The sequence below is a fragment of the Alosa alosa genome, chromosome 14 (genome assembly GCF_017589495.1).
Source record: "Alosa alosa isolate M-15738 ecotype Scorff River chromosome 14, AALO_Geno_1.1, whole genome shotgun sequence".
Classification (NCBI taxonomy): domain Eukaryota; kingdom Metazoa; phylum Chordata; class Actinopteri; order Clupeiformes; family Clupeidae; genus Alosa; species Alosa alosa.
Genome location: NC_063202.1, coordinates 17,704,571 through 17,730,002, shown reverse-complemented (window position 1 = coordinate 17,730,002; position 25,432 = coordinate 17,704,571). Strand labels below are relative to the sequence as shown.

The following is a 25,432-nucleotide window of genomic DNA, read 5'->3' as shown; positions in this document are numbered from 1 at the left end:
ACCTTAGACTCCGGTTAAAGGGGTAGGTCTAGAGCAGATTCCACCTCATTGGAAGATTGCATGTTCTTTTAATCAATTGTGCCAGAACCCTCTCTCCCTTGCGCATCACCCTTGTTCTCTTTACATGCATGCGTTCAGTTGTGCGCAAAACGCAGGACAAATCTAGCTGATGTGCTGTCAATTAGTCAACGTCAGTGCCGTTTGGGTTCCATCTCCAGCCTACAGGTTGCCTCCAAGCTGTTGAGCCTAATCATCATGTCCTTGTAGGCTAGCCTACAGAATTACCGAATGTCTGCGTTATTGGGGCATATAGACACTCCTGGAGGTAAACTGAAAATGTTGCCAAGCTAGCCTACACTTTTATTCGTCAAACTGGATTTGCTTTCTCAAAGCAAATTTGTGTTTGTTGTCAGTTTAGAACGTGTCCATTGTAGGCTAAAATAAATACACTAGGTTAGATTTATTTTGTCATGTTTTATTTAATATATTAGGGTTTAACTAAACTATCGAAAATAACGTCCCACAAGATCAACACATTGATCTTCAACCGGGGGTCTGCGGTCTGGCATTACAAATGCTGCCCACCCAGCAGTTAGACAGATAGCTTTGTGCTCTTACAGTGTGCGCGTGCTGCTCTATCTATTCGCAACTTCAGGTCCTGGGTCTCGCAGAAGATGACAGAAATGAATAATGCTTCTTTGTGTTCCACTGAAATATCGGAAACAACCATTACCAAGTCGGTGTGGAAACTAAGACGCTATGGACGTCTTTTACCAGCCAACAAGAATGACTGTACAAACACTTCTTGGAAGGTAATTGTTGGGGCTGGTGTAGTTGGTTGCCTTGCTGTGGGTTAGGCTCGTCGAGCCTAATGCTATCAGTTAGCTATGGCTAGCTAGGTAGGCTACTTCGCTAGCCAGTGAGATTCACATTTTCATGAATTTAATGTAAACACTCTTTAAAAGGGAAATTAAAGTCTTAGTAATTAATCCTCCACATTATAACGCCCAAGCGCTAGGGATAATGCTTTGAGTTAGCTAGTTATGATAAGTAGCTGCTATACAGTTAGGCTAATTAAAATAAGTGTCTGTGGTCCGGCTAAGCAGGACTTGCCTGTCAGATAAGTTAGGGTTTTTGTCAGTTATCTTAGCTTAGTGGTGGTTATCTTTCTTTGTCAGTTGTTCTCTTACCTTGCTGTATCTTCACAGGTATACGACTCCAAGGAGAGTGAAGATGAGATAGCTGTATGCATACTGGACTCCGGCCATTTTCTTGTCTCTCAGGCTGAAGAGCTCTTGGTGAGTGTTTTTTTTTTAATAATTTGTATTATTATTATTATTATTATTATTATTATTACTTTTGTTTTTTCCTTCTTTTTATGTTTTATGAATTTGCATGAAATGGTGACAGATCAATTAGTCACTAACACTATTCTATCTTTCTTCATTTCTTCTTCTTTTTCCCCCTTTTTTCTGAGAAAATACAGTTGGTGAACAAAAGCAACCTAGTAGACCCACTAACATAGAAGTGCCTGTTGGCCAAACTTGATGGTCTATTATTAATGTTAGGCTACAATGTGAGTTTTCGATTTCCTTTTGAGTGGGTTTTTTTTTTTCTGAAATAAAAGGGGCAATTAATCATGGCTGCTTGCCTTTTCTAGAATTCCTAGCCAATCACACTAGAGGGGCACGTTTTGCATTGTCTGCGTTTCATTATCCATTTACACAGCCAGTTGAGTAACAGTGGGATCGTGTTATGTCCTTGCAAAGAGATGGGGTATTTATTGCTTACACTGGAGAAAAAAGAGGAGGTATTGGAGAAAAAACCAAGGCGTTTGTCAGCAGAATATCCCTTCCTGTTTTCTTCAACACTTTTTCTCTGACGCCCATCTGGGGCCTGATTTATATGCGGATGCCATCAAAAGAAATTGAAGCACTTTTACATGCTTATTAGCATTTTTCATGCAGTGTGATATAGAATGTTATGAAGCTCCTTCCATACATACCTTTTTCATGGCATGTTTATTTTGATGGCGTAGAGTATACATTCTGACAGTGTTGCCCATATCTTCAGACAATAGAACAGAGGTGACATAATGATAGATAGATAGATAGATAGATAGATAGATAGATAGATAGATAGATACTTTATTGATCCCCAAGGAGAAATTTAAGGGTCTCAGTAGCATACAGACATCACACACAACATGCACTTACAGCAGAAATGGTAAACATAAGTATAAGTATAAACATATAACTAAACTCCATTGTACAATAAAGACAGTAGAAGATAAGAAAACTAACAAAACTAAATACTAAATATACTATATAAATTAAATGTAAAAAGTCCAATGTGCTTGAGGGTGATCAAGCATAAGACGCTTGTAGTGACAGGGCTGGGACTGGTAAGGTGCTCAAGGGAGTGAGTGTCATGGTGAAGGTGCAAAAAGTAGTCCAACATTAGTTTGAGTAGTCAGCATGATTATGATTTGGTAGCTGTGCAGTATAAGCAACTAAAAGTTAAAGCTATGCATACTGTCAACTATTTATGTGTAGAACTTGTTTTTGCAATGTTTAAGTGAATGTAATCTTTTGATTTATAAGAGTCAATTATAATTACAGTAATCCCCAGTAATGTGGTCCAGGGTTGCTTAAACTTTTTAATTCCTGAGACTATTCTCCAATGGCTATGGTTCTATAGAAAACCGCTATCCACCAAAAAGAACATTGAGGCTAGTGTCTGCATAACCTATAAGTTATCTTTTCTATGGGCAAATCTTCTTCAAAAAAAATTTGAGTTTTCAAAGGACCTCAGATTGCATCATTTTTTTTCAAGGGGTGTACCCTGGCTCATCTTTGTTTTAACAGTTGCCTAAAAGGCACTGCATACTGAAGGCTGATCTGTGCTGTTGATCGGTTTAATGCTCTTCTCAGTCGACTGTGAAACTCAGAGGAGACGATGAGCTTTTAGGCCTTATCCAGATAGCCTGACCTTGGAGTGGATGGAAATCTCTACCCCTCACCTCCGTGAAATCTATTTAATGCCAAACACCTCGGGGGTGGGGTTGAAGAAGAAGAAACAAACAGTCCCTCAGCCAGACAGTACCTACAGCTACAACTGTTCCTCTTCTCATATAGGAGTCTCTTCTATGGAGTGCTTCCCTGCCTTTATGGAATGCTCCCCTGCCCAAAGTGTTCTGCTCACGGAAAGTACTGGGCTCTCAAAATACGCTTTGCCTCCCCTGTTTCTCTCTCACTTAAGTCGTTCGTTAATGCAGCAGGGACCGTGTTGATGTATCAGTAGCAGTCATAAAAGCCCACTGTAACCGCATAGATTACCTAACATATCCTTCTGATTGACAGACATCACAATGTACAATATAGTTCTACTCATCTACAATTTACTCAATAATAATAATAATAATAATATAATAATATGATAATGACAATAACAATATTATATAAGTAAAATATTAATAGAACAAATCATTTTTTTGTGTCCAGTTTTACTTTCCCTTATTTTGCCTAACCTACTTGTCTCAGGTGCAGGAGAAGTGTGCTGACTCAAATTTAGTAAGCACATGGCTTCAGAGGGCAGGGAGCATCCTAGTAAATCCCAACCATCATCCTGACCACTGCTTTCTGTGGGGGGCATGAAGACTTTATTTATTTACTTGTCTATTTATATATTTTAAAATAGGAAATTCTTCCTTGATGTGTAGTGTAGTGTAGAGATGTGTGTGTGGTGACGGTGTAACCGATTGTGCCGTCCATATTAGAGCCGAGTCTCTGTGTGTGTGTGTCTGTGTGTGTGTGTGTGTGTGTGCAAGAGTTTATTTAGTGAAAATGGGGGGTTGCAGGATCATTAAAGTATCTTTACTCACATACCAGTATATGGACTGAGAGGTGGGTGGTAATTCAGTAATTCAAAAAAAAGTAATTCAGTGTTCAATGTGATATTTTGCTTTGCAAGAGAATAATGTTAATCTGATCCAGTCAGTGGGTCTCTGTGGTGAAAAAAAAAAAAACATAATCTGTTTTGAATCTTGAAGTTTGCTGATGAAATGTTCTCTTTATGTAACAGAGCTGATGTAGCCTACAGATTGCTCACCAGCTTCAATACCAGGCGATGCAGAGCCTAGTTTGAATTAGTCTGTATCCCTTTACTGCCATAGTGGTCGGCTGGCTAAGGCATCAACAATTTTAAGCCTCCTTGTGATCGTGGTGTGTTCAGATAGAATATGAGAATGAGCTGCGCTTGGGCTAGGATTTGGCCTAGCAAAGAGGGAGCAAGGCTTAGCTGGAGATCTTTTTAGTGGCCCAGTGCATTGAATCATGTAAGGTAATAAACAATCCCCTTTATTCTCCCCCTGTGTTTTTTGTGGTCATAGGACAAAAATACATGTACAGTAATATGTTTCATAAAAACATGCACTTCATTTCTTCGGGGATAAGAGGATTTTTTGTGTGTGTTTGGCTCTTCAGCATCAGTATTGCCAAAAGCTGATTGTCTGCGTTGTACACTCTGTGACAGATATCAACTAATGCTTCTTCTTCCTCCCTCGGAGTGCCGGAATACTGTAGATAAAGAGTAAGCCAGTAAGCCTGTATTGTATGAGTCAGTGGTGCCCTCCACTGGTGTAAAGGGGGTTCAGTTGTCAGATCTACTCACAGGTCAAAGTGATCAGGACACAGAAAGAATTGAGAAAAATGTAGTAAAATGTCACATATCAGTGCTATGAGATTTGTAAAACATATTTGAATTCATTGCATGCATTATTATTTTTTTATTTTATTCAAGATTTTTTATTATTATTCATATATCAATTAATTTATTACTATTATTTATTTATTATTAAAATGAAATAACCCATGCTGTATATCAATGTCATATCACCGTATTAGTATAGTATGTCTGTTGTTAGTTTATTGATTGGTGGTTATTGTATGTTGAACAGGAAGGGTTTTCCCTGATAAATGCTGCAAGCTTCCTGAAAGTACAGAAGAAGGCTGACGTTCTGCTCTTCCAAGCAACCTTGAAGGTGAGTAAAAAAATCTGCCAGTTTGGTCATGCAGTGTCTAACAGTTAAGGACTGTGGCAGCTTGATGCTTGATAATGATGTATCATTAATGTTCTCATGCTTAAGTTATCAGTGCTGCTTCCCATAGCCTGCACAGTGCACATGGTACATTACAAAACACAGTCATACAGATGTGGACACCCTCAAGCCAATCAGAAGCACATTATGCTCTTTAACTGTCTGGAACTGAGATGTGCCAAGGTGCACTCATGCAAGAATAGATGCAATCTAAAGGCTAATCGAGGGAATGTTTCAATAGCCAAAAGATGACCCTTACATGGTCAAATTAGGTAGATGTATTGAACTGTTGTATTTTGGTGATGTGGCAGTCTTGCAGTTAAAACCTACGCAGCTAAAGGGTAGACCAGATATGTGTATCTCTCTTTATTTCTTTATCTCTCTTTCACATGACCACGTTACCTGAAGATGAAGATGTTATGGATGCTAATAAAAGCATGCATTTAAAAAAAATTGTGAATATTGTTGCCTTTGAGAGCCCCCTACGGTTCGTTTGGCCACCACATCTGTGGGCATATTTAGCTACAGAATATCATTTACAGGCGCAAAGAACCATCAAAGATTCCTCATATTTTGAAAAACAATTGAAGAACGTTTTCTTTTTGTCTCTATCCATGTCTATTTACATACTAAGACAATAGATGTGAAAGTAGGTCAGTCAAGTGATGCGTGCATGTTTGTGATCCTACAGGAGGTGCTGTTAGTATCCATCACGCCTCTCCATTGTTATTCATCACCAGCTTTACCTCTGCATCCTAATGTAGTTGTCACACCATGACCTCTAAAGCGAGCCTCAAAGGCAAAAGTTTGTAGCTGCTGCTGCTGCTGTGGAAAAAAAATCTAATTACGTTTCATCCAGCTGCATCTTTATGCAAATCATCTTTAAGGATCTCCCTGTCCATGAATACTAATTGTTCACTAAAAATGTCCAAATCTCAAGCCAAGGAGATAAATAGATAATAAGACGAAATAAAAGCAGCGGTCGCCAGGTCTCTGATATCAGCAAGGCTTTGTTGGTGGTGGGCCAGCCTGCTTTGTATTCCCCATAAAAACGATAATAAGATGAGCCCATCCCGCGTAGAATGACTGTCTTTCTGCAGGGTTTTTCCCAGACCCTCGCCAGACACCAGAGGAAGATGGATGTCAGGAAATGAGTAATGTGGTAATCCACGCGGCGGAGGGGTAATCTCCCACTGTAATTGGTTAAGTGACAGCTGCAGAGCACTCTGGGTATATTTACCATACTCCGATAAGGCTGTGACACGGGTGTGTGGCAGTGGAAGAGGCGGTGTCTGGGGCGTGTTTGGCAGGGCTGTACTTGCTGGGACAGCGGTTTAATTGGCAATTAAATGGCCCGGATGAAGTAGATCTGAGTCACGACACACATGCCAAATAGCCTTGGCACACGGTGCCCTGACACTCAAAGCAAATATTTTCCCTTTTCCTGCCTCTTTTGGGCTTTCCTCTCTTTATCTCTCTCTCTCTCTTTTCTCTCTCTCTCTCTCTCTCTCTCTCTTTCTCTATCCATCTCCCTCTGTCCCTTTCCTTTGCCTGCTCTTTCTTTCTCTTTGTATTCCTCACTCCCTCTCCATCTCTGCCCTCTGCCAGTGGACTGTTTGCGTTGTGTGTGCGAGTAACAGATATGTGGGCTAAATAAGTGTGCTTGGGTGATTATATGAAACCGGCAGAAGCTAATTGCCATGTAGAGAAAGCCGACTCCACTTAGTGGCAATACATAAATCAAGCATAGGTGTTCTTGTCTGCACACTACTTTAGTGGTAATATATTCTGTTCAATTCTCTCTCTTGCTCTCTACCTCTATATAGTGTGTGTGTGTGTGTGTGTGTGTGTGTGTGTGTGTGTGTGTGTGTGTGTTTGCTGTGTTAAAGAGAAAGAGAGCAGGATGAGAGAGAGAGAATGTGAATTAGAGTGACAGTGTGTCAGGCAGTGGTGCACGTGTTCTACAGAGAATGAGTGTGCGTAAAAGAGAAACAGAGACGGCGTGCGTGAAAGAGAGCGAGTGAAACCACCCACACCAAACTCATCGAGCTAAATTAATTATACAGGGGGCAGCCGCAGTCAAGAGCACATTACTGCTGCCCACGTGCATGAGTGTTCCCACGTTCAACTGTGATTTATTCGAAGGCAGCTGGGTGGAGGGAAGTGTCATAACATCCACTCCGGGTTCCACAGTCACTTGCTAAACCACAACAGTGGGCTATATTTGACCATGTTACTACTATACATGCTGTGTTGACCAGCTAACCCAGGCGTTACAGTGAGTGTGTGGGCAGTCAAAGGACACCGAATAACAGGAGTGTTTTACTATCAGGAGTCTGTGCGTCAGCAATATAATGTGTACACACATACTGTATGTATTTGAATGGACTGAATTCATACATTAAATTCATGCTGACAAATTGGTACAAGTAATTTAAAACTGAGTGTAGTGCTTCACCAAATTTCTATGATTTTTTTCTTCTTCCAGAGATGGATTGCATTGAGTTGAGTTCCCCTTGCATGCCGGTGTTGTGTTGATTTTAAATATGAAAGAGTCAACCCAGGTCACTTCACTCCTCCTTGACCAACTTCTGAATCTCCGATTCACAAAGCAACACAAAATGTAACAAAAATATGTCTTATGTCAGTCTAAGTGGGATGTGTTGTCTGTATGTGCCCCATATCGGCATCTGCTTGGTGTGTTGTTAACGTATGTTCTTCTGTCTCCGTTTCTGTGTGTGTAAAGGGGGAGAGCCGGATCTTTAGGGTGCAGTTTGACGGGGCCAGCAGACCTGAGGCGATAGAGGAGTGTGAGAGGGCGGTGCTACGGCTGCAAGATTTCCTGCCAGTGGGCTCTCAGGAGAAACCAGCACCCTCTAGTAGCAGTAGCACACAGTTCCCCCTACAGGCAGAGCAGGTACTACAGCAGCTTGCTCACTCCTGCTGGCTTACCTACGGTTACAGAAAAGGTGGATAGACTTACAAGTAGGGTGACCAGACGTCCTGAAAAATTTGTGACAGTCCCGAAATCCTAGCTCTTGTCCCGAATCCGGAATTGTGTAAGCCTACTGGCACGAATTGATAACGTGCATTGATGATAAGCTAATTTTCATTCACTGTTAACATGGAAGCTGCAGGCTGGTGTCCTGGGACCTGATGAACACGCCACTAAAAAGCGCAAACATCTCTGTAGGTACCGGGAGGAGTGGGTAGGAAAATACGAGAGAGCGCAAGTTGCAGTCGTGACGACAGGGAAAATAGAGTGTGCAAGTTGCAGTCATGATGACAGGGAAAATAGAGTGTGCAAGTTGCAGTCATGACGACAGGGAAAATAGAGTGTGCAAGTTGCAGTCATGACGACAGGGAAAATAGAGTGTGCAAGTTGCAGTCATGATGACAGGGAAAATAGAGTGTGCAAGTTGCAGTCATGACGACAGGGAAAATAGAGTGTGCAAGTTGCAGTCGTGACGACAGGGAAAATAGAGTGTGCAAGTTGCAGCCATGAGGATAGGGAAAGTGCAGGCATCCACGAGAAGGAGTGATTGGTTGAATGCATAAAATGACGCCTGGGTTACACAAAGCTACAACAACACAATCATTATGCTTTCTTAATAGCTGACAGTTTAGTGTTACAAGTGAGTTATGGAAGAGTTATGGAAAGGCCTGATTTACACACACTGTTGTGTTTGTTTTTCATAATGACATTTGAGTTAATGATTTGGGGCGTGCCACGACGTAATGAGTCCAGTTCGGCAAAATACACATACGACATAATCCACAGACCTTCGGGTTTAAAACAAGGGGTCATTTGTTCAATTCTGTTTAGCCAACCCAGAGATATTGGCCAAAATGTGAAAGCTATCCTCATCTCAGCAAAAAAAAAACAGGTTTTGAGAAAATTAGCTTTAAAGTTTGTGAAGTGTAAATGAGCGTGTTATGTATATTTCCTCTCAACCAATCACCACAAGACTATGCATCCTGATAAAGTTCCCTTTGCCTTTGGAATTAAAATAGCCCCAGTGCTGTCGCTGTCAATCTCTGTTGTTTGTTCTCCAAAGAAATCCGTAGCCAAAGACTGAATTGCTTCAGAATCTCTAGCCTATTGTTTACGTAAGGGATAATGTATAGAACGCTGGTCATTATTGGGAAAATAAGTCCCGACAGGGCGTACCGGATCCCGACGCGCAGCGGAAGGGGTCTTGTTCCGCTCTGAAGGGACTTATTTTCCCAATAATGACCGGCGTTCTATACATTATCCCGCTTATTACACGGCTACTTGCCAAAACGAAATAATAAACTTCCCACGATATGACTTTAGCCTACATAGCCTAGCCTATTTGTCACCGTTCATCGTGGCATTTGCTGAGAAACATAGTTCGCAACAACAGACGTTGAACTTGAATCAAACATTCTTTAGAACACAGCTGATCAACCGTCTGCTTTCACTTTTGAGTGAAGTTCCAGTTCTTGCGTAGTGATATGAAATACCTGAAGTAGAAGCACAAACTCCGTTGCCATTGACATTGATCCGAAAAGATCCAAACTACACAGCACAGCTTCTAAATGCTCCATTCATTCATTTGGTCTCTGCATTTATCCCAATCCGTGAATTAGTGAAACACACTCAGCACACAGTGAACACACACTTATCCTGGCGCAGTGAGCTGCCTGCAACAACAGCGGCGCTCGGGGAGCAGTGAGGAGTTAGCTTCGGTTTCAAGTCCGTGCTAACCAGTAGGCCACAGCTGCCCCTTTGTGAGGTAGCCTATAGTGTTCGAACAACTTCTGAAGACGACAAGGACAACAATAGCCTAATGCTTAATGCATAGCCTAATGTGTTTTTAAATAGGCCGTCAAATCCAAAACAAATTGAATCTGGCCAATCGGGTGCAATCTCTGTGAGAATCTGGTCAGCCCCAAATGTCAAGCATCCATCAAAGTCTACCAAATTCGGCCAAGGACAAAGTCCTTCGTTTTGCCGAATCCTGTGCACACATTTATGGAGGATATAAAATCTGTACTAAACAAAGCAGTTCACTATGTATTTAAATGTAAACATTGTCTTATCTTCACTATGTAAAATAGCCTAAATGAAGTATGGGCTCAGGTCATTTTGACAACTCTGACATACAGCTACTATATATAAAACTGTAGCATGCTGTATATATAAGACAATACAACTACAACATGCTGCATATATAATACAATTACAACATGCTGCACATAATACAATACAACTACAACATGTTGCATATATAATACAATTACAACATGCTGCACATAATACAACTACAACTACAACATGCTGCATATACAGTATAATACAACTACAACATGCTGTACATAATACAACTACAACATGCTGCATATACAGTATACTGTAATACAACTACAACATGCTGCATATACAGTATAATACAACTACAACCTGCTGCATATACAGTATAATACAACTACAACATGCTACATATACAGTATAATACAGCTACAACATGCTGCACATAATACAACTACTGTACAACATGCTGCATATACAGTATAATACAACTACAACCTGATGCACATACAGTATAATACAACTACAACATGCTACATATACAGTACAATACAACTACAACATGCTGCATATACAGTATAATACAACTACAACATGCTACATATACAGTATAATACAACTACAACATGCTGCACATAATACAATTACAACATGCTACATATACAGTATAATACAACTACAACATGCTGCACATAATACAACTACAACATGCTGCATATACAGTATAATACAACTACAACATGCTGCACATAATACAACTACAACATGCTGCATATACAGTATAATACAACTACAACATGCTGCACATAATACAACTACAACATGCTGTATACAGTATAATACAACTACAACATGCTGCATATACAGTATAACTATACAACTACAACATGCTACATATACGGTATAACTACAACTACTAGAATGCTGCACATATTACAACTAGAACATGCTGCATATGCAGTATAATACAACTACAACATGCTAGATATATGTATATTCAACTAGAACATGCTGCATATAATACATATACCAATTACAACATGCTAGAACATGTTACACATTCTACAACTACAACATGCTAGCACATAATACATTTACTATTCAAACTACAACATGCTAGAATGCGTTACATATTCTAACTAGAACATGCTAGAATGCGTTACATATTCTAACTAGAACATGCTAGAATATTACATATTCCAACTAGAACATGCTAGAATGCGTTACATTTACTATTCAAACTACAACATGCTAGAATGTGTTACATATTCTAACTAGAACATGCTAGAATGCATTACATATTCCAACTAGAACATGCTAGAATGTGTTACATTTACTATTCCAACTACAACATGCATTCGTTACATTTACTATTCCAACTACAACATGCTAGAATGCATTACATTTACTATTCCAACTACAACATGCTAGAATGTGTTACATTTACTACATGCAACAACTACAACATGCTGCATATACGGTATAATACAACTACAACCTAGAATGCACATACAGTATAATACAACTACAACATGCTGCATATACAGTATAATACAACTACAAAATGCTGCATATACAGTATAATACAATTACAACATGCTACATATACAGTACAATACAACTACAACATGCTGCATATACAGTATAATACAACTACAACATGCTGCACATAATACAACTACAACATGCTGCATATACAGTATAATACAACTACAACATGCTGCACATAATACAATTACAACATGCTACATATACAGTATAATACAACTACAACATGCTGCACATAATACAACTACAACATGCTGCATATACAGTATAATACAACTACAACATGCTGCATATACAGTATAATACAACTACAACATGCTGCACATAATACAACTACAACATGCTGCATATACAGTATAATACAACTACAACATGCTATAATACAACTACAACATGCTGTATACAGTATAATACAACTACAACATGCTGCATATACAGTATAATACAACTACAACATGCTACATATACAGTATAATACAACTACAACATGCTGCACATAATACAACTACAACATGCTGCATATACAGTATAATACAACTACAACATGCTACACATAATACAACTACAACATGCTACATATATATACAATACAACTAGAACATGCTGCATATAATACAACTACAACATGCTGCACATAATACAACTAGAACATGCTGCACATAATACAACTACAACTAGAACATGCTGCACATAATACAACTACAACATGCTGCACATAATACAACTACAATTACAACATGCTGCACATAATACAACTACAACATGCTACATACATATATACAATACAACTAGAACACGCTGCATATAATACAACTAGAACATGCTGCACATAATACAACTAGAACATGCTGCATATAATACAACTACAACATGCTGCACATAATACAACTACAACATGCTGCACATATAACAACTACAACTAGAACATGCTGCACATAATACAACTACAACATGCTGCACATAATACAACTAGAACATGTTGCATCTATAATACAATACAATTACAACATGCTACAACTACAACATGCTGCATATACAATACAACTACAACATGCTGCACATATAATACAACTACAACATGCTGCATATACAGTATAATACAACTACAAAATGCTACATATATAATACAACTACAACATGCTGCACATAATACAACTACAACATGCTGCATATATAACACAACTACAACTAGAACATGCTGCCACCATTTCCCAAAGTCAAGGAAGCATACACAACGGCCGCCCCTTTCAGGGATGCTACGTCATTGAACTCTGTCGAAGTACTGTTCCACTGTCAAGCATCCATCAGTCTACCAAATTCTACCTAGGACAAAGTCCTTTGTTTTGCAGAATCCTGTGCACACATTTATGGAGGATTTAAAATCTAAACAAAGCAGTTCACTATGTATTTATGTAAACATTGTCTTATCGTCACTATGTAAAGTAGCCTAAATGAAGTATGGGCTCAGGTAATTTTGAACTCTCAACTTTGAACTCTCACATACAACTACTATATAATACAGCTACAACATGCGACATATATACTACAACTACAATATTCTGCATATATAATACAACTACAACATGCAACATATATAATACAACTACAACATGCAGCATATATAATACAACTACATGGGATACGTAGAGCGACTTCAAACTGCCACACTTTCATTTTCATTTTGACATTAAATTTCTCTAACTGCAATGTTGTGGTTCTGAAAGGGAGGGAGGGAGTGAGCAAGAGACATGCAGTGCAAGTTAAGTCTTCTGCCAGTAGATGGTGCTCTTTGTTCACAGGCAGATTTAAAAGAAGGCAGAGCTCCTTGTGACATCCTTTGAAGAGTGATTTAGGAGATTTTCTCTTTTCCATCGAGTACTGAGTAGCAGTGAGATAACAGAATTGTTTATTACGCTGCGGCTCAAAAGCAATTTGATCAGGCTTCAGAACTGCAGGATGCCGATCTCTGCAGGTCTCGGGATGCAAGGAGAAGCCACTGGGAGGATCAGAGGTCTTAGAGCAGTTCAGAGCTTTCAATTAATAATGAAGTTATTGACTGTGGGATAACTGAGGCTGTAAGTGTGTGTGTGTGTGTGTGTGTCTGTGTGCGTCTGTGTGCGTCTGTGTGTGTGTGTTATAGACACAGAGAGAGAAGGGAGGAGATTGAAATAGTTAAGACAGTATCTGTGGAATGTTTATGCAATTATACAATGTGAGATTATGCCCATATCTCTGTAAGTGTCTTGCATTATTGTGTGTGTGTGTGATTTTTGTTTCTGTGTGTCTGTGAGAGAGAAAGATAGAAAGTAACAGATTGAAAGGAAAGAGCATATCTGTGTAAGTGTGTGTGTGTGTGTGTGTGTGTCTGTGTGTGTATCTAATGTTTATGCATGCAGTGTGTGGGAGTATAGCCATATCTCTATATGTTTCTTACTATGTTTGTGTGGATGTGAATTGCTGTACGTGTGTGTGTGTGTGTGTGTGTGTGTGTGTGTGTGTGTGTGTGTGTGTGTGTGCATGTGTGTGCGTGTGTGTGTGTGTGTATGAGCACCTGTCTGATATGCGTGGGCGAAGGCCAGGTGTTTCCAGTTTGCCATGAAAAACCTCTCCTGTGCCGCAATTTTCAGGCAGGTTCAGCAGAAGCCACTTTGGAGGTCCAGGGGTCCCTCCCCCTCAAACATCTCTCCCAGGTAACCTTCAGAGTTCCACTTCACATCCTTCACCCTTAGTCCTGACACAAGCTTTCTATCTACTATTCATCCCTGGAAATCCATTTATGAAGCCTTGAACCCAAAGATGTGCCTTACTGCATACTTCTTTTGTGAATTTGTAATAAAAATTCAGCTCAGCTCTCATTTTTATCTGAAGGTGTTTCACAGGGGAAAAATCCCCTGTTTAATAGTGTTGTACAATACCTGAATTCTTGGAGTGTGTGTGTGTGTGTGTGTGTAATTGTGTGTGTTTTTGTGTGAGATTATGGAATGTGTGCGTGCGAACATGCATATGTGCGTATGTACATTTTAAATGTGTGTGTTTTAACGTGAGTGTACAGTACTGTATGTGAATGTGTGTGTGTGTGTGAGTGTGTTTACTTGTGCGTTCTGCATATTAAAATGCCCCAAATTAAAACCTACCCCCTCTCTCTGCAGCACTTCCTGGGAGAGGGCAGCCTGTCTCTGCCGCTGCTGTATCAGGCCTCCAGCCCCCTGGCACCAGCAGACCTGGAGCTGCTCAGGCTGTGTCTGCTAGACCCGGCCTTCCCTGCCTTCGTGGAGGAGGTGGAGGGGGAGCTGAGGAAGCTGTGTCAGGAGTGAGACAGGCGGGTGTGTGGATGCGTGTGTTTGTGTTTGCATGGATGGGGGTGGCGGGGGGTCTAAGCGTGTGTGTGTCTGTGTGTGAGCATGTTGATGTGTCACAGACAAAGTAGAGAGGGACTGCAGGAATCTGGGCCAGGCGTGACATTGATGTGTGTGGCCCTGTGTGTGTGTGCGTATGTGTCTGTGTGTGTGTGTGTGTGTGTGTGTGTGTGTGTGTGTGTGTGTGTGTGTGTGTGTGTGTGTGTGTGTGTGTGTGTGTGTGTGACTGTGTGCCTATTTACAGTCGTTGTCACTGTAGAGGTGGGCATAAAAATGTCCTGAGACAGCTTAGAGCCTGGTGTGTGTGTGTGTGTGTGTGTGTGTGTGTGTGTGTGTGTGTGTGTGTGTGTGTGAGAGAGAGAGAGGAGGCAAGAGATTGTCTGTACTTTTCTGTGTGAGTGAGTGGGCAGTGACAGGTTGAATCAGAGACAGAGAGACTGTGTGTGTGTGTGTCTGTCTGTGTGTCTAAGTGTGTGTGTGTGATCTAAAAATAATAAGTGAGTGAGTGTGTATGAGAGTGTTTGTGTGAGTGAATGTGTGTATGAAATGGTGTGGGTGTGTACATTTGTATGTATAGCCATTGAGTAGGTGCATAGGGAATTGACAAGAATTGGTTGTAAATGAAGCTGAATGAAGCTTAGTACATTTCAGTACATCTCTCCACACACAGTGAACACATGGTTGTACATGGAAGCAACCGCTGTGTGTGTCTGCATAGACAACCGCTGTTTACGTGCGTAGACATGATCTTGGCGTTGATGTGTGTATGTATGTGTACAAGTCGGAGGATGTGTTGTGTTGTGTGTGTGTAGATGTGGGTTGGTTGGTGAGCAGGGTTATGTGCATGAAATGCAGACATGTTAGCATGTAAAAATATTAAAATGCAGAAGTGTCTCTTTTGATCTGAGTATATGATAATATTACTCACCCACACACAGTAAGGCTGTCCCTCATTGTAATTGTGTTGTTTTTTTCTGACAAATAAAAAAATTCTGAAAAATAGATGCTGAAAGAGATTGATGTGTTTGGTCTTATTTTTTTTTTTACTTTTATTCCGAAAACAAAAATAAAGAAAAGATTGGTCGCACATATTAATCCAGTGGCTCGATACTGTTAGCACCACCCAGTCCTAGCCATCACATAGGTCCATTGGCAGCCTGACTCTCTCTCTCACACACACACATACAAACACACACATACACACACCTTATACTTAGCCATGCAGCTACCACTGTGTATTGCACTGTACCAGCTTTTCAATGACACTTCCCACCCCCCTCCCATCCCTGCAATAAAGCTCTGGCACCCCAACAGCACCCAATCCCCCCAACCCACCCCACCCAAACTCCCCAATAATCCATCTTATTGTCAGTAGAACTATCTCGAATACATATTGCATAGGATTATGGCCATGCTTTACAAGAATTCTTCATTGACTAAAAATAAAAATGGATCGGATGGATTACATTGAGAAATATAAAATGATATTTGCTTTCGTTTTTACAGATATGCTATATAATATTGGAACACTTACAGCGCAACATGTATACGACATCTACTCAAGAGAAAAAAATTATGTAACATTTAACCGGCATTTTCTCTATCACATACATGGTTAAATACTGTTCTGACCACTCCTGCCGGGCCTTTGCATTCCAACTGATTAAAATGATCTCTTTACACTCATACACATCCATATTATATATAATATTTCTTATATATCTCATATATCATTCAAAGATAAACTGCACATATAATCTCTATATTATTAGTTTTTTTTTTTTTTCTGCATTTGGAAGATTTCATTAGAAAAGCATAATCCTTTTACTTGGATGCAAAACACACAGAGAATAAAACAGAAATTAAAAAATATGTGAACTCTGAACACCTCTCTGATATTGCATGCATTTGAGACGATATGTAGATATGAAAACGAGAAAAGAAAAAAAAAATAAGGATCACTGTTAAGTCTGATGAAATGATAAAAAATAATCACGAGCAACATCTAGCACACGGGAGAAAGAGAGAACAGAAAAACAATGTGTACACCTTTTCCAAAAGGATTTGAGTCACCTGGGTCCACGCATCTGTTCACATAAGACTGAATAAGGCATGCTTAAGACAGTCACTGAGTTCTCTAATGCCAGTGTTGTGCTGTTATTGTTTTCTCTCTCTTCTCTCTTTTTTTCTTGATTTTTGTTGTTGCTTTTGTTGTTGTTGTTGTCGTTGTTATTAGTTTGTTTTTCTCAGAACGAGAAGATGTGCTTCATTAAAAACCACCAGGACCTCCTCTCAGATACCTTCACATGGTCACGATATGCAGTCCGTCAACTGTTGGGAAAAACACACACACAGTCAGGGGTTACTGAACTGATTGGGCTTGAAGAGCCTCAAGCTCCTTAGTACTCAAGGCTGCAGCATGTGCTTGCCACCAAAAAAAACAACTCTAAATTAAATCATCAAATTAAGTCTTCTGTGCAACCAAAAGGGCTGTGTGTGTGACTAAAAAGCTCCCAAGCTTCCCTTTCTTTAAAGGTAGTCTAACAGAATATGTCTCAGTCTCAGGCTATCATTAGTGATGTGGTTAATGACAGTTGCCCTGACATAGGTGTTCTTTTGATAATTTACTGAAGTTATGTAATAGCCTGCTGTGCCATTTAGTCTGGCGTTAACACACACACACACACACACACACAGGAAAGGAGCTGTTACAGACAAAGCCTGCTTCTCAAAATGCATTATGTAGTGTTTTTTGAATTCTGGAGCTATTAAATGTGCTATTTTTAGGAAAACTGGGACCATTAAGGTTTATTTCTTTTGAGCTTCACCATGGACTGTGTTTTTATGCCCTTTGAGCACCTAGTCCTGTCCATCTTTGTTTTTGCTGCTTCGGCGACCACATACAGCTTTAGGTTTTGTTAAACATGGCATCTCAGGACAGATGTGGACAGGGTGGCCATACAAATACAAAAGAAGATTTGTTACTTGATAACCTTTTCAAAACTTAAAAATAGCCAAAGGGAAACCCCATCCCAACTACTGGCCATCAGCAGATCAACAGAAAGCTATCCCACACTTTGTCAAACCTTGAGTCGGGGTTCTTATATATCTCCTGTAAGTTGCAATATTACCACTAATGATAACACTATCACAATGAACAGCCAATAACTGAATTTCTCAAAACATGGAGGCATTGAGTTTCACATCTGGTATGTGAATACAGAGCAGTATATCAGATCTGTGTCTTTTCTGCCATAAAGAGTTCTTCTGTCTGGCATTGTCAGCTGCTTATTACCAGGGCACGTGGGGTAATTAATGGATAAGTTTCCATCGCTGATCACGCATTGATGGAGCACAATGATAATTACACTGAATTAGCTCCATTCAGACTGTGGATCGTGCCGTGCCAACACATGGATGTGGTGCTTTATTATCACAGACCCAGTGGCTTGGCTATTTAAATCAGGACATTTGGGGAAACATCTGGATCTTTATTCAGTCCCCTTTGGGAAAGCACCTAACAGCACTAAATGGCAAAGTGTGCCAACTTGGTGCTGGTGTTTACGCTTTGAATAGTGGTATGCAAAGTGATACAGTCATACAGTTTATGGCAGTATTTTAGTTTATGTAAATTAACTTCATTAACTAACAATCATGTTACTAACATTTCAAGCTGGGTCATAAAGAGTGAAAAGATGCTGTTTGTGACACAGTTTAGCATATAATTTACGTGTGTTACACAATTGTGGTGATAATCCTCACCTCTGGCTTGATCTGTCAGCTCAGTTGGTGTTCCGTTGTCGAACTTTTTTGTCTTTGTGGTTATTTGTAGAATTTTTCCTGAGAGGGAAACAACAGACGCCTTGTCAGTGGTGGAAGATCTCAGTAACCAACAAGGACAGAGGATATTGTTAAGCGATATTGCTAATGCTAGAGAGGTGTATTTATCCCCTTTGCAGTATTCGTCTAGTATACAAACAAGACTGTGCCTCACGTTCAATAGGACATGGGTCAGCCCATTCAATTCATGGTGTAAACATTTAACTGGTCACCTTGGTGTAAACTCATACATGATATACAATATCATGTTTTATATGTATAATGTTTCATTTTATTCTGTATTAGTGTTCACTACACCACAATATTCATAACTATCTGTATGGGTGGTCACTATCACAGCAATAGTCATAACTGTTAACTAAGTTAAGTTCTCTTACATTGGTCCAACTGGTTCATCATCTGCATCAGAGTTTAGGGTGCATAGAAAGACAGAGAGGACAAGAAAACAGAATTAGGTAAACTAGAAACCCACACAAGTACAGGCAGACAGGCATTCTTTTCTATATTACCCTTTCATAAATTGACTTACCTACTGACAAAATGTTACAATTACTGTATGTTTAGAGTTGCTGTTCAATTTGTGTTTGACAAAATAATACTGAATGACATATCATGGAATGTTATATGGTTTAATATAAATCTGTGGGGCATGCTACATCAGAAACACCGAACATGCGAGAAACAGGAATAGTAAAACAACAATGTGTTAAGTTGATCCCGATTTTATATTATTAATTCTAAATTTGTATGTCAAATAATTATTTCCAATAACATTGTTTGAAGATCCAGGGACCAAGGTTTGCCATTAATAAGGGTTGCCATGTGTGTATATCTGAAATGTTGGAATTCAAATCTCTGTTGTACAATGGACCTACAATTTTGGACTTGCTTGTTTACTGCCATTGCAATCATGTAGTTGTCATGACAGTGAGTGTTTTTATAGTGCTCAGAGAAGTCATCATGATCACTAATCTCACTGTCCCGTGAGTAATCTCACACACTATCAGCAGTCAACCAACAACCACCCTGCATCTTGAACATTCAAATCCTATTATCATTGCACCTTTTCTAAGCTTTAAAGAGGATTCATATTATTATAGGCAATGCAAAAAATAAGGGGAAAAACAACTTCAAGCCACAAACATTGTCCATGCTTGTGGGACAGTGTAGACTAATGAATAATGCTTAGGCCTTAGGCTCCTAGTTTCCATCAAAATATAATCCCACATAAATTCCATTCAGGTCACGTGGGAGCATTTGAGATGTCCAAGTCTACGAGATTGTGAAAAAATAAATGGGGGGGGGGGGTGGACAAACGCACAACAACAAAAAAACAAGACAAAAAAGACAGCATGCTGTTAAGTAGATAGAGGCCAAAGGCATTCATCAGTAGTTTGCAACACAGCTGATATAAAACTCATCTGAAAGACACGAACACACACACACACACTAAATAACAATAAAGGTTTTCTGTGAAATTCATCTTAATAGCTTGCTATAATAGCCCAATGCTAATGATAACTAGCTGACCTGCAAGATAAATGCACACACACACACACACAGCCCTTAAAAATGTGTGTATTAAGTATATCATAAAAATGTGTGTGTGAGTGTCTATTTTAGACTTCATGTGTATGCATATAATGCATAAAACTTAAAAGAGTGGTAGCATCATGCTAATATCTATTCTGATTATGAATATTTAATGTTTCAGAATACATGAATAGGGCTGAGTATGTCTACATTACACACCATTACAATGAAAGACAAAATGAATATCATCTTGTAGGATGCAGATCATTACAATCCCGATAGGGACATTTTTAACTCAGCACATGAAATATGACTCAGAGACTAATAGATCTCACATAGACATATGGCAAAATCTAGCACAGCAGGAGAAATCTGTGGAATCACGGCGGGTGAGTTTGCGAAAGGGAGAGTCAGCACAGCTGTGTAACGCCGTGGATGTCCTCACCACTGATTTGTTCATATTACAGAGGCAGATGTAATCTAGGTTACCTTAATCTACCCTTCACCAATCCCACTCTTTCTCTGGCCTGCAAATCCAACTGAGCCACAAGGCACTTTTTTTTCAGACCAATGTAACATTTTCATGCATAACTGCTAGCACACACAGAGAAAAACACACACAAAGATAAATATATGCCTGGGAGTTGCCATGCTTCAGTTAATTTCTTGTGCATCACTGCCATTGACATTATATAAAATGCCATTGACATAGCATTAAATGCCATTCAGACACACATTTAGGTTAAAGCACAGACATACAGATGTGCTAGACACAGTTCAGACATCAACGATAACGACGAGCCCTCAGTGGTGTGGAGGAAACAACCAGCTCATATGACTGTCTGAAAGTGTCTCAGAAATCACATCCGCCATCAGTCTCATTTGGGTTTTGGTTTTAGTTGTTTAGTTATTTTGTCCAGTACATCTTTGTGATTTTATAAAAATAAAAAAAAGCTGGGTGAAATTGGCACACCACCCCAAGACACAAAAGCAAAGAACACATTCCATCTGACTGAGCAGAGAATTTATACAAACAAATTTTTTTTCTCTCTCCAGTGAGGACAGAGCTGCTCTTTTCAAAACTGAGTCAATTAGATTGGGAAAGTAAACTGAAAGCACATCATCAAGAGACGGAGAAAGAGTACAGATAAACCAAGGCAGAGGTGCTGGACAAATGGCAGGACTGGTAGAGTAGGGACTGGAACGGTTTGTGTCCAGTACCTGCAAATAATGAATATAAGACAACTCTGCCATTTGAGCACATGTTGTAGAATAATAAAATAAAAAAATTCAGTGGATTAACAGGTATCAAAAACATGGTCTGGATGGACTGCAGAAGACAGATAAAAGCTGTAGTCTGTAGACATGCAAATGCGCTCACTTACCACCCGTTATGTATGTGGTGCCATTGGGGGAAAGGGGGGGAAAGAAGCAATAGCAACCCATTAAGAGAACCACCTCTGTTGATCTCATCCCTACTTATTAACCCTAACATGTTGTTCATGCATCACAGCCATCTTGCATTGGGCATTTCTATACTGTACTGTATATTTATGAAGAAGTCTAAAAGTGCTTTATTAACCCCTATATCCTTCCTCGAGCCTCAGTTGAAGGTTCATGACATGGAATGTGTGAGGTTTTGAAGTAATTGAATTTTTTTTGTGTGATTTTTACTTTTTTGTATTGTTTCAGCACACATATTTTCCATACAATTGAGCATGGGTTACCAAAAACAAACAATTCCATAGAAACATTCCAAGTAAAATTGACTGATAGGAAGCACATAAGCTTTAGCTTTTCTGGTCCGACATAGTACTTCAGTAAACAAAGGAAAAGTAGACTGCCTTGACTCAACCTCACCAAAGGCTGACCATGTCCTCAAGATATGACAGAAGCACTGTATGTCAGCAGAAACAATTATTTAATTTTGTGGGCAGTATTTTGGCTTTGCACGAGTCCGAATTTAAACAACAGAAAAAAAGAAGATATTTGAGTCACACATTTGATGCAAGCTGTTTGAGAGAGTACTATTCAACATACTCAGTTACTTCTGAGTGCATAACGAGATGGAAGTCATTTTGACAAGGAAGAACTGGAACAGCACCGGGAGAAGAAACAGTAGTGTGTCTACAACACTGCCGGGCTGTGCTGTACTCACCTGATTTAGAAAATTGGAAGGGGGGTAGTGTTTAACTAAAATCTGTTGTTTATACTTAAAAGACTGTTGAGAAAGAGATAAAGCCTGTTTTGAGGAACGAGGACAAGCAGGCTGGGAAAGGATTATTAAGGAGCGAGCGAGTGTCTGGCTGTTTTTAAATATATATATCTTTTTAGTCAATGTATGGTAAGCAAAACGTGGGGGTAAACAAAACTTTATCAATTATGTGCCCAGCTAATTTTTACCTTAATTAAAAAAGGTCAGGTTAAGAACATACTGTAGTCCAGCAGAGGAGTGGCATGCATATCCAATCTGTTTTGAGGCCAGGTGCTGGACAAACACAGCTTATAGTAAAATAAATAATAAGTGTCTGCACACTTAAGTCCAGCTCCCAGAATTTATTTGACAACAAATGTAATTGCAGTCAACTAAATACTGGGAGCTGTACTCCAATATGTGGACATTTTTCTTTCTTTTACTCCAGGGTATATGACTATAGCAATGGCAAAAATGTGGTAAATAATGTCTAATAATTACAGTAAATGCATATTTCTTTGGATTTATATGGCTATTTACGTATGCACTAATTAATGGCTATATTTTTCGATAATGGTCACCATCACCATAACTGAATAATATCTCATTTATCATGTAACACCACTCTCATGTTCTTACATGTTCCAGTGTGCATATTACACTGCCAGAGCTTTGCAGCAAAAAAGCCTAAAATACTGTGAGACGGTAATCAACTTTCATGCTGCCTTAATTTATCTTGGAGAGTGTCATCTGATAGTGCTACTCTGTGCAAGAGAGGGTCTGGGCTGCAGTCTCATTTAAAGGTTAACGGCGAACCCCTGTGTGGCTGGGAGATGCCCTCGTGTGCGGCGCTAAAGGTCAGATTAGCATGCCTCCGCGGCAGCTGTGTGAGGCAGCAGCACCGGTCCTCCAGTGAGGAGAGAGGTGTTCTCTGGCTGCGTCTGCACGACTGCTTGTGCAGGGAGACGGGCAGCGGGAATGGGGAGTTTCCTTTTAAAAAGGGTCGGCCATTCAAGGGCACCTCTAGGGGCGCTGACAGTGATACTGGGTCTTGAGCCATAATGTTAAAATATGTTTACTAATAGTGTTATGCCTTCAAAGTAACATTATCTATGTCAAGTACAAAATGATAGCCAAAATTTCACCATCCATTTCTTAAAATGTTCTTTGTCATCTTAATTTTCTCTAGACCATATAAATGTTTATAAAGGAGCCCTTCATTTAAAAAAAAGTTTTTCTTATCTCTCTTTACTCTGTGGGTAGGCAGGGTAGCAGGAAGACATTTTGTTATATTTCAATTCAGAGAGCTGTTCCTTTTTACAAAATCTGTGTTTTTGAGGCATGGGAGGTAAGTAGCAGGGGGGAAAGCCCTAGAGCCTTTGGGCAGGTTTTGCATTTGCATCGTCCATTCTCCCATGAATATTCAGGTAAATACCCTCTTTAGACTTAGTGCAGTGACCTCCCTTTCGGGGCACTGGACATTGTGGAAAACCCTCCAGGTTTCCCCTTCAGAGGATTAAATTATTGATGGCTTTTCACCTTCACGACAAGGCAAATTATCTGCTACCTGAACTGATGGCCATCTTCCCATCCCAGCTGGACGGCGCTGGCTACTCCATGGGTGGCCAAAGTCGTAATTATAGCTCAATTATCTGTCACTTCGCCACAGACCGACAGTGTTTAAACAACACTCTAGAGGGATGATGCCGTCTGTGTGATGAGCTCACTTCAGTTGACAAGACAGGCTCACTCCCTCTTCAAAGACAGTTCAGCGCCTCTTTGAATACAATCAGAGTGCTTCTCTGTTTGCATCCATTGTTAAAAGGACTACTTCACTGTGTGCTCATAGTAAATCTTGTCGCACAACCAATGAAGGACCCAGGCCCCGCCTGTAACATGGTACTGCTACATCTAAGAGTCATTACAGCTGATGCCTTTGACAGGGCTATTTCTACATCTAGCTGCTGTTATATCTGATTTATTTGAGACATGACTGTGGAAAGCACTGCTCTCTCAGTCATTGTCAGACAAGTTAGAAGATTTAGTGTTTTATAGTGGACAAGCCTAAAAGCTTAGTAACGATCTGGCAACATCTCTATATTTAAAGGCTGATTGGCAGCCAACTACATCTTGGCATCAAAGGTTACAAAGCAATCAAATGGCAGACATACTTGGTTTGCCAACAACAACACATTATAAGGGTAGCTGGCAGCTACAGTAAATGCATCTCTTCAAATGGTACCAAAAAAACCCTAAATGGCCCCGGTGTACTAGGCTTACCATCAGGCACCTCGTCGGGCTTCTTGCGTTTCTCGTAGACGACGATGATGACAACCAGGATGAGGATCTCGGCAAGCACGCCCAAGAAGGGCCAGAGTGGCGCCAGGTGGCTGCGCACCCGCAATATGGACGTGGAGGACTTGTGGCCGATATTGTTGGTCGCGTTGCACTGGTACTGGCCGGGGTCTGTGCTGATGTCCAAGTTGATGACGTTGAGCTCTGTGTAGCTGTCTTGGATTTTGATGAAGAAGCGGCCGGACGAGTTGTCAATGTCCTGGACATTGATTGACAGGGGAAAGATAATAACATACTCATCTCTTACAGCATATCTATACAGTATAACCTCCTCAGAATTACAGTTGTAAGCCAAGAAGTATTTTTATTTGCACCTTTTCATTAAATGCTATTGCTATAGTTAATCTGTGATGAAGTGTCATTCCGATTTGACATAATTTCATGTCATTTAAATTAAAATGATTTGTAAATAAGCATGTTCACTGGAAAACATGTTAAATGTCTGTTTGGAC

The 25,432-nt window shown here is 39.9% G+C and overlaps 2 protein-coding genes across 5 annotated transcripts in view; one reads left to right on the top strand and one right to left on the bottom strand.

Moving 5' to 3' along the window:
- The first annotated feature begins 200 nt into the window (after nt 1-200).
- rec114 (REC114 meiotic recombination protein) lies at nt 201-15,416 on the top strand. 2 transcript variants are annotated; one of them, XM_048262528.1, is made up of 7 exons: nt 201-325; nt 656-812; nt 1,209-1,298; nt 4,958-5,041; nt 7,845-8,015; nt 14,330-14,392; nt 14,852-15,416. In XM_048262528.1, the coding sequence occupies exons 2-7, from the start codon at nt 675-677 to the stop codon at nt 15,014-15,016; spliced, it is 711 nt and encodes a 236-aa protein (XP_048118485.1). In that variant the 5' UTR covers nt 201-325; nt 656-674; the 3' UTR covers nt 15,017-15,416. The 2 variants fall into 2 exon arrangements, with proteins under 2 accessions (XP_048118485.1, XP_048118483.1); XM_048262526.1 differs by lacking the exon at nt 201-325 and having other exon boundaries at nt 482-812.
- A 1,405-nt stretch (nt 15,417-16,821) lies between these two features.
- Nucleotides 16,822-25,432, bottom strand: part of nptnb (neuroplastin b) — a 39,666-nt gene continuing 31,055 nt past the window's right edge. The window contains exons 6-9 of one of the 3 annotated variants that reach the window (XM_048262524.1): nt 24,906-25,179; nt 19,276-19,297; nt 18,821-18,898; nt 16,822-17,389 (exon numbers count right to left, since the gene is read on the bottom strand). In XM_048262524.1, coding sequence (XP_048118481.1) covers nt 18,841-18,898; nt 19,276-19,297; nt 24,906-25,179 — 354 coding nt within the window. In that variant the 3' untranslated portion in view covers nt 16,822-17,389; nt 18,821-18,840. Of the gene's footprint in view, nt 17,390-18,820; nt 18,899-19,274; nt 21,812-24,905; nt 25,180-25,432 lie in introns of those variants that run through there. The other 2 variants (XM_048262525.1, XM_048262523.1) reach the window with 2 other exon arrangements.